At 39.1% G+C, this 11,036-nt stretch overlaps 1 protein-coding gene across 2 annotated transcripts in view; it reads left to right on the forward strand.

The window, feature by feature from the left end:
* Positions 1-683: 683 nt before the first annotated feature.
* The window catches only part of LOC115221801 (piezo-type mechanosensitive ion channel component 1), a 273,364-nt gene continuing 263,011 nt past the window's right edge, over positions 684-11,036 (forward strand). Inside the window, exon 1 of one of the 2 annotated variants that reach the window (XM_036510979.1) lies at positions 684-1,114. In XM_036510979.1, coding sequence (XP_036366872.1) covers positions 1,042-1,114 — 73 coding nt within the window. In that variant the 5' untranslated portion in view covers positions 684-1,041. The remainder of the gene's footprint in view (positions 1,115-11,036) is intronic. The other variant, XM_029792033.2, reaches the window with a different exon arrangement.

Consider the following 11,036-nt stretch of genomic DNA (forward strand, 5'->3'; position numbering starts at 1 on the left):
ACGGCAGTATTATTACTACACCCAATAATAATAATAATAATAGTAATAATAATAGTAATAATAATAAATTTTGCATTACTATTGTTGCCAGAAAAGCGACGGATGAGGGGATATCACAGGGACAGATTACAAAAAGTATTGGAGTTTACACTGAGATCGGATGAACCTTTAACTAACCTGAGCAAGAACAATGTTATAGCAGCTTTCATACCTTTCACTTTTATCTGAAAAAGACTCTCCGGAGACACATAAGCCATACAAGACCATACATATTCATTCACATAAACCACAAGACATACATACACACACACACACATATATATATATTTACATTAGTACACACGTACACCTCTGTCTGTCTATCTACCTATCTATCTATCTATCTATCTATCTATCTATCTATCTATCTATCTATCTATCTATCTATCTATATTTCTGTCTATCTTTCTGTCTATCTTTCTGCCTGTCCTTACATTAAGTATACACACACACACTCATATATCTTTACATTAGTACACACGTACACGCCTATCCATCTGTCTATCTATCTATCTATCTATCTATCTATCTATCTATCTATCTATCTATCTATCTATCTATCTATCTATCTATCTATCTATCTATCTATCTATCTATCTATCTACCTACCTACCTACCTATCTATCTATCTATCTATCTATCTATCTATCTACCCATCCATCTATCTTTCTGTCTGTCCTTTCATTAAGGACACACACACACACACACAACAGACACATATAAACATAAACACCTAGAAAAACCATTTAGCGTCAACCCCTACGAATTTTGTTCATCTTCAGCATTTTCTTCTCTTCTTCATCGCCAAGACTACTGCTGCTGTTTATCTCATCCCCCATCTCCATCACCACCACCACCACCACCACCATCCCCACCACCACCATCATCAACATCATCATCACCACCAACATCATCACCATATAAATCAGTAACAATGTTCCCGTCCTGCCGTCTGTAGTAGATGTGGTTCTTTAGCCGGTCTCACCACCTCACATTGCCATCATGGCTGCAAAGATCACCAGATTTCTTGCCTACTCCTTATTCAGGGTTGTCTTACCGTTAACTCTACTCATAGGTAAGTCAATCAACCTTATATATCATTATTATTATTATTATTATTATTTGTTATTATTTGTTATTAGGGAACAGTGAAATACCCTGTCGCATTATATATACATACATACACACACACACTCATTCACTCACAGACACACACACACTTCTGTATGTATATGTGTTTGTATATATGTGTGGATGTATGTATAATATGTATATATTCGTGGCTGCACATACACATACACTTCTGTATGTATATGTGTGGATGTATGTATAATATGTATATATTCGTGGCTGCACATACACATACACTTCTGTATGTATATGTGTGGATGTATGTATAATATGTATATATTCGTAGCTGCACATACACACACACACACTTCTGTATGTATATGTGTTTGTATATATGTGTGGATGTATGTATAATATGTATATATTCGTGGCTGCACATACACACACACTTCTGTATGTATATGTGTTTGTATGTATGTGTGGATGTATGTATAATATGTATATATTCGTGGCTGCACATACACATACACACACACTTCTGTATGTATATGTGTGGATGTATGTATAATATGTATATATTCGTGGCTGCACATACACATACACACACACACACACACTTCTGTATGTATATGTGTTTGTATATATGTGTGGATGTATGTATAATATGTATATATTCGTGGCTGCACATACACATACACACACACACACACTTCTGTATGTATATGTGTTTGTATATATGTGTGGATGTATGTATAATATGTATATATTCGTGGCTGCACATACACATACACCACACACACACACACACTTCTGTATGTATATGTGTTTGTATATATATGTGTGGATGTATGTATAATATGTATATATATTCGTGGCTGCACATACACATACACACACACTTCTGTATGTATATGTGTTTGTATATATATGTGGATGTATGTATAATATGTATATATTCGTGGCTGCACATACACACACACACTTCTGTATGTATATGTGTTTGTATATATGTGTGGATGTATGTATAATATGTATATATTCGTGGCTGCACATACACATACACACACACTTCTGTATGTATATGTGTGGATGTATGTATAATAGTATATATTCGTGGCTGCACATACACACACACTTCTGTATGTATATGTGTTTGTATGTATGTGTGGATGTATGTATAATATGTATATATTCGTGGCTGCACATACACACTTCTGTATGTATATGTGTTTGTATATATGTGTGGATGTATGTATAATATGTATATATTCGTGGCTGCACATACACATACACACACACTTCTGTATGTATATGTGTGGATGTATGTATAATATGTATATATTCGTGTTTGTATAATATAATATGTGTTTGTATATATGTGTGGATGTATGTATAATATGTATATATTCGTGGCTGCACATACACACACACACAGACACACACACTTCTGTATGTATATGTGTGGATGTATGTATATATGTATATATTCGTGTTTGTATAATATAATATGTGTTTGTATATATATGTGGATGTATGTATATATATATATTCGTGGCTGTAATTTCTTATGTTCACTTCCATTTCTCATGTTCTCGACTATTCAGCCACTATGTTTTTTCACCCCCCTATTTATTTATATATATATTTATTTATATCTGTTTCATTATTCATTCATTGATTACCTATAATTTCTTCCATTCGTCACCAATCAACCACAAGTCCGTCTCCTTCACAAATCAAGTTTGTTTTGATTTTTTAAGCAAGGAAACATTTGATATAATATAAAAAATTTGTGCCCCACTTAAGTCTGTTTATATACGTGTTTATATGTCTATGTTAACATAATGATGCAATTGTTATATATGTAAGTTACTGCTCAGGTGTGAATGAATTAAAAGAATTTCCAGGTGTGGATAAATTAGGAGAATTTCTAGGTGTATGGAAAAGCACAACCCTAGAATTAAAAGGCTTTTTCTAACAGAAAGCCGATCAAACACAAAACTTTTCGTAAGAAAGAAGACGATTTTATTTCCGTCTTCGAAGCGACTTAGGTTGAGGTGCAGAAAGGTGCAGCCAAGAATTCAGTACGGCATTGCTCCTTAAACATTTTTCTTTAGCCTTGTCCCTTTTCTTTTTACTCACACCTTTGTTCTTTTTACTTCAACAATCCCGTATAGTATACAAGACTACTTGGTACCACCCTGCTCTAAGCATAGGTGGTATTTATTTGTTTTTATTGTATGTAGTTACTGCTCAGGTGTGAATGAATTAGAGAATTTCCAGGTGTGGATAAATTAGAGAATTTCTAGGTGTGTGGAAGCACAACCTAGAATTAAAAGGTTTCCTAACAGAAAGCCGATCAAACACAAAACTTTTTGTGAGAAAGAAGACAATTTTATTTCCGTCTTCGAAGCGACTTAGGTTGAGGTGCAGAAAGGTGTAGCCAAGAATTCAGTACAGCATTGCTCCTTAAACATTTTCCTGGGCCTTGTCCCTTTGTCTTTTTACTTCAACAATCCCGTATAATATACAAGACCACTTGGCACCACCCTGCTCTAAGCATAGGTGGTACATATTTGTTTTTATTGTAATATACTTATTCATATGTCAATGTCCATTATAAGTATTACTGTTATTCCCCCGTGGTTGTTCTGATTGAGGTTATCGTGATATTACAGGTAACTTTTCGGAGAAACTATGACAAGTAGAAGTATTTGTTCAGCATTTTCTTAATTTTTTATTTTAATTTTTAAAATTCTTTTCCCATCTGAAGTGCTTATGTTTATGTGTGCGTGTATGTATGTATGTATGTATGTATGTTGGCGGCGGTAAAGAATAGGCACACCACCCGTTTTCGGCGTAACCCTAACCCTGAACATGGGGTGTGCGTAGTGTTTACCTTCGCCTGTATGTATGTATATATGTATGTATGTATGTACCCTGAACATCGGTTGTGTGTATTCTTTACCTTCGCCTGTATGTATGTGTGTGTGTGTGTGTATGTATGTATGCATGTATGTATGTATGTATGTATGCATGTGTATATGCATGCGTGTATTTATGTGTGCGTGTGTATGTGTGTGTGTATGTATGTATGTATGCATGCGTGTATGTACGTGTGTGTATGTATATATGTGTGTATAAATATATGTGTATGTCTGTCTTTTAAAGATTAATATCTAAATAGGTGTCAAAGACTATAGGAAAAAAAAGAAACTGCACAGATGCATCTGTAATCCCAACGGCCCCTTTTGTTCCCCCAGTGCCCAAATACAATTTCCCCCCGCCCCGCCCACTTTGAGAAGCACTTCTAATTTCAGTATACCGAAAAAAACCTACACTGCATTGTGCACAAGAACGGATGCAGCAAAGTCGCAGGCACGCTGACACCAAAAAGATTTCGTGTATAACAGAGGGGAGACGGGAGTAGTAGTCTGTAAGAGCACTTATGGTGATAATTCTTGACTGCTTCCGTTGCCTTGGTAACCGAATTAGCAGAAAGAGGAGAATGTTCCGAAAGCAATCATCGTGAGCCTTAGTAAGAACGGGGTTCCAAAAGTTTCATAGGGCTGTTGTTTACTTCTGTTATATAGCAGCCGCGGGATTTCTCTCTCTCTGTCCCCCGAACGAAAGGCAGGTTTATTTATTATATGATGACGAGTGTACGAAGTGTATTTATTGTATTATTGTAGTGAAAACATTGGCGTTGAATGATGTGGATGGAGTGTGTGTGTGTGTGGAAGCTGGGAAGAGATGAGGCGAGCACACATCGTTGGATGCATGATTGACTGAACACAAATAAACTGAGGAAGAAAGAAAAGAAGTGTAAAAGGAATCACACACACAAAGACACACACATTTTGGTGTAATACAAGAACGAAGGCTGAAAAGAGTGTCGTGGCGTGTAGGGCCCAGTACAATAATTATGTACAGTGTATGTGAATTTATTAAGGGGTATAAAATACCCGAGAACGAAGTAGTTGTTTCGATATAACTATCGATTCGAACTGTGCAGACTTTTTTGCTTTTAACTAAATATAAATTTTCGTTATTATAAGCTGATATTGTTTGCCTTTTCCTTCGTAAATTATAATAATTCTATATTTCTTTTTAGTTAACCCATATATATATATAACTGCGAAGTAATTAAGTATGCTTAAGTACCGCATATGTGCCGAGTCCACATATACGCGGGTGCACTAAGTACGTATACGCTCTTACACACGCGCAGTTGTATGTATACATAAACATACAGTTATATAGATGTGCGTGCGCATATATATATATATATATATATATATATATATATATATATATAGGATGAAGTCCCTTTCTCTACAGAAAAGGAATCCATCAAATAGTGGTACAACAATGCACCAATATTTACTGGAAATAGCAGTCGATAATATACGACGCTATAGTAAAGCTTGACTGTATGTATGTATGTATATATATATATATATATACATATATATATAATGTGCAGTTGTAAATTGTAAAGCATAACTGTCACTACTACCACAGGAATCTGGAGATTGCATATTTTAATGCAGGAAAGCACCAGTTCAATCAGAATGGACATTTAATATTCTATCATTTCATTATTTTATGTTTTGTTTTTGTTTTTCCAGTTTCAGCTCTTGAGCTGTGGCCATGCTGGGGCACCGCCATTGTGGTGAATGAGTACAGCAGGGATCACCACCCCCTGCCGGAGCCTCGTAGAGCTTTTTTAGGTGTTTTCGCTCAATAAACACACACAACGCCCAGTCTGAGAATCGAAACCGCGATCCTGCGACCGCGAGTCCGCTGCCCTAACCACTAGGCCATTGTTATAATAAGATTGTAAATAAAAAGTGAAAAGCAAAGTTGGAATTTCTTTGAATTATATATACATGTATATTTTGGTGCAAACTGGAAAAATAGAACTCAAAATACGAGTATATATATATATATTTTTATTCTGCTAATTATACATATATATATATATATATATATTGTCAATAATAACAAAGGGTAAAATTAATTAATTAAGAAGTAATCAGTAATTTCACCAAGTAGAATTCGGCATGAAAAAGGACAATTTCACGGTAAACTTAAGTAATACTTTATAAATTAGGGTTCAGCAAAGATTTGCTTTACCACATACCGAAGTTTAGAAATAGCAGCCAAAAAAACCTTAGCTATTTCTTCTACTGCGTGGATTGTTTTCAAGTATTTTGGTTTTTCTGGGAGTCCCTTTTTAAAGTAGGTTTTTTGGTTGCTATTTCTAAACTTCGGTGTGTGGTAAAGCAAATCTTTGCTAAACCCTAATTATAAAGTATATATATATATAGTATGAAAGATGAGGAGGGTGGAAGTGACTTAACCCTTTTATAATACAAAGTAGCCAGCACTTCGTTAATTTAGCAGTCAGGTGAATACACTAGCCAGGAAGACATTATTCTCATTAAGGAACGTGATTGACAGCGTGCAAATGCTAAGTCATTCGAAGGCGAAGAATTTGTCACCCAGCATAGATTAGTGGTTTGCGATTTCATAATATCTGGATGAGCTGTGAGATGCAAATCCCTCTGGAGACAGAAGACATGGATGTTGGAAGAACCGTTTTGGTCCAGTCATTGGTTAAGAGAAATTCTAGTTGATGGTTATGACAGAAAAGAGACACAAGATATAGACCTTACAGAAGAGGGGACACTATGGGTTGCTGTTTGGATCTGTGGGTGGTGCAAGATGACATCATGGTAGTGCGAGGATAGAATTATGAAAGCAAAAGCTAATATATATATATATATATATATATCTGCGATTATTTGGTAAGCAATGCCGATTTTACACTTCTGTAAATAATAATAATAATAATCATATTTTATAAGCTTAAAGCTTATATGCGGTCACCATGCATTAACCAAGATAAAGAGTCTTAGATATATTATATAGAAAACACTGCCAGATCAGACTGGAGCCTGGTGCAGCCTCCTGGCTTCCCAGACCCCAGTTGAACCGTCCAACCCATGCTAGCATGGAAAGCGGACGTTAAATGATGATGATGATATGTATATATATATTATATATATAGGCACAGGAGAGGCTGTGTGGTAAGTAGCTTGCTAACCAACCACATGGTTCCAGGTTCAGTCCTACTGTGTGGCATCTTGGGCAAGTGTCTTCTACTATAGCCTCGGGCCGACCAAAGCCTTGTGAGTGGATTTGGTAGACGGAAACTGAAAGAAGCCTGTTGTATATATGTATATATATATATATATGTATGTGTGTTTGTGTGTCTGTGTTTGTCTCCCTAGCATTGCTTGACAACCGATGCTGGTGTGTTTACGTCCCCGTCACTTAGCGGTTCGGCAAAAAAACCGATAGAATAAGTTACTGGGCTTACAAAGAATAAGTCCCGGAGTCGATTTGCTCGACTAAAGGCGGTGCTCCAGCATGGCCGCAGTCAAATGACTGAAACAAATAAAAGAGTAAAAGAGTATGTCATTATCATTTTAATGTTCATTCTGCTATGCTTGCATGGGTCAGGTGGAGTTTATTGAGGTAGATTCTTTCCTGTTGTCAAGCCTTGCTTGTTTTCTTTGCAAGTTACTGTTTCTCCTTGGTTGGACATGTTTTCACGAAATATCGGTGACGAACGACACTGCTTCTATGACAGTGACAATCGTTTACAACTTTCACGTGATGTCCAGACAAAGTCCCCCCCCCCCCAACACACACGCACGCATACACGCGCGACAGGCTTATTCCAGTTTCTGTCGATCAGATCCACTTGCAAGACTTTAATTATCCTGGTGCTTTGGGATATGTCCTACATGCCACACAGTGGCACCGAACTTATAACCATGTATGTATATGTGTATATGTATATATCACCTTGACTGACCAGTCCGTCAGGTGTCCATTTGACACCGCTGGTCACAGCACGCTGTCCATTCCTCTCTGGATCTGGATCGCGCCTTTCTCATCCACGTGATCCCAATCGTCCTCCTGAAATTGTAACTCCACCATCGTGGAGGTCTTCCGGGTGGTCTTTTCCGCTCGCGTGGGTACCACTTGACAACTGCGTGGGTCCACCGATTATCGGTGAGCCGGGCGACGTGTCCAGCCCATCTATATTTGCTGTGTGTATACTCTGCGATGACATCTCTCACGCCGGACTTCTTTCTGATGATCTCGCTACTGATGTGCCCTCACAACGATGGAAGGCGTTTAATGGCATAAGGGATGTGCTCAAGGGAAGGTTGGACAGGACCACCCGCGCCAACCTCATTAACAGTGCAGTTCTGCCTGCAATGTTATATGGTAGTGAAACATGGGCTACCACAAAGAGAGAAGAGCAAAGACTGGTAACGGCTCAAAGAGCCATGGATATGTATATATATATATATATATACATACATATAGCTGCTTAGCAACCACATGGTTCCGGGTTCAGTCCCACTGCGTGGCACCTTGGGCAAGTGTCTTCTACTATAGCCTCGGGCCGACCAAAGCCTTGTGATTGGATTTGGTAGACAGAAACTGAATATATATATGTGTGTGTATATGTTTGTGTGTCTGTGTTTGTCCCCCCAACATCACTTGACAACCGATGCTGGTGTGTTTACGTCCCCGTAACTTAGTGGTTTGGCAAAAGCGACCGATAGAATAAGTACTAGGCTTACAAGGAATAAGTCCTGGGGTCGATTTGCCCGACAAAAGGCGGTGCTCCAGCATGGCTACAGTCAATGACTGAAACAAGTAAAAGAGTAAAAATATCTGAGTCTTTGCAACACTATCTGGAGTTGTTCGAAGTGGTTGATTTTCTGGGACATATATGCATATTCTTGTTATAGGCGCAGGAGTGGCTGTGTGGTAAGTAGCTTGCTAACCAGCCACATGTCTTCTACTATAGCCCCGGGCCGACCAATGCCTTGTGAGTGGATTTGGTAGACGGAAACTGAAAGAAGCCCGTTGTATATATGTATATATATATATATATATGCGTGTGTGTGTGTGTTTGTGTGTCTGTGTTTGTCCCCCTAGCATTGCTTGACAACCGATGCTGGTGTGTTTATGTCCCCGTCACTTAGCAGTTCGGCAAAAGAGACCGATAGAATAAGTACTGGACTTACAAAAGAATCAGTCCCGGGGTCGAGTTGCTCGATCAAAGGCGGTGCTCCAGCATGGCCACAGTCAAATATATATATGCGTGTGTTTGTGTGTCTGTGTTTGTCCCCCTAGCATTGCTTGACAACCGATGCTGGTGTGTTTATGTCCCCGTCACTTAGCGGTTCGGCAAAAGAGACCGATAGTATAAGTACTGGGCTTACAAAGAATAAGTCCCGGGGTCAAGTTGCTCGACTAAAGGCGGTGCTCCAGCATGGCCGTAGTCAAATGACTGAAACAAGTAAAAGAGAATGAGAAAGAGAATAGAAAATGATCTCTCACAGATGCCTTAATGCTTAGGTTTGGGTAGATCTGCAAATTACTGTTCATGATGTCATATCCTGCTTGTGTCATTTCTATGAAAAGCCAGAAGTACTTCATACCCAAGTGGTTTACAGTTTTTACAAAGAAGAAAATATTAAAAAAAACCCCAAAAAAAAGACTCTTATTCTTTTCATTGCAAATGGATTGTTATTTTTGTAAGTGAGATTCATAAAATATTGCATTGAATTAGGTGAACTTTGTGGTTATATTTATTTCTATTTGGGGAAATACTCGGTTTCATGTTGAAATATTGTTGGACTGGTGGGTGCAGCTCTAGCATATGAGTCTAGACTTTGTGGTTCCCACCCTGTCTCGTGTGAAGGCGCATAGCTTAGTGGTTAGGGCATTCGGCTAACAATTGTAAGGTCGTCAGTTCAATTCCCAGCGACGTGTTCTATCCTTGAGCAAGACATTTTATTTCACATTGCTCCAGTCCACTCAGCTGGCAAAAATGAGTTGTACCTGTATTTCAAAGGGCCAACCTTGTCACATTCTGGGTCTCACTAAATCTCCTTGGGAACTACATTAAGGGTGCACATGTCTGTGAAGTACTCAGCCACTTGTATGTTAATTTCACGAGCAAGCTGTTCCATTGATCATATCAGCTGGGACCCTCGTCGTTGTAACCAACAGAATGCTCTTATCTACATGGTGCAGCAAGATGATTTGGGACACCCCACGCCCATGCTGTGAGCTTAATTTTTCAGTGGCTCATTGTAGGTGGCACTCCGTCGGTTACAACAACAAGGGTTCCAGTTGATCCGATCAACGGAACAGCCTGCTCGTGAAATTAACGTGCAAGTGGCTGAGTACTCCACAGACACGCGTACCCTTAACGTAGTTCTTGGGGGAGATTCAGCGTGACACAGAGTGTGACAAGGCTGTCCCCTTTGAAATACAGGTACAGCAGAAACAGAAAGAAAGAGTGAGAGAAAGTTGTGGTGAAAGAGTACAGCAAGGTTCGCCACCACCCCCTGTTGGAGCCTCGTGGAGCTTTTAGGTGTTTTCGTTCAATAAACACTCACAACGCCCGGTCTGGCAATCGAAACCGTGATCCTACAACCGTAAGTCCACTACCCTAACCACTGGACCATTGTGCAAACCGCGATCCTACAACCGTGAGTCCACTACCCTAACCACTGGGCCATTGCGCAAACCGTGATCCTACAACCGCGAGTCCACTACCCTAACCACTGGGCCATTGCGCAAACCGTGAGTCCACTACCCTAACCACTGGACCATTGCGCAAACCACAATCCTACAACCGTGAGTCCACTACCCTAACCACTGGGCCATTGCGCAAACCGCGATCCTACAACCGTGAGTCCACTACCCTAACCACTGGACCATTGCACAAACCACGATCCTACAACCGCGAGTCTGCTACCCTAACCACTGGGCCATTGCGCCTCCACTAATGGCTCATTGTACAAGAACCCTAAATAGAC

The sequence above is a fragment of the Octopus sinensis genome, linkage group LG18, assembly GCF_006345805.1.
Source record: "Octopus sinensis linkage group LG18, ASM634580v1, whole genome shotgun sequence".
Lineage (NCBI taxonomy): Eukaryota > Metazoa > Mollusca > Cephalopoda > Octopoda > Octopodidae > Octopus > Octopus sinensis.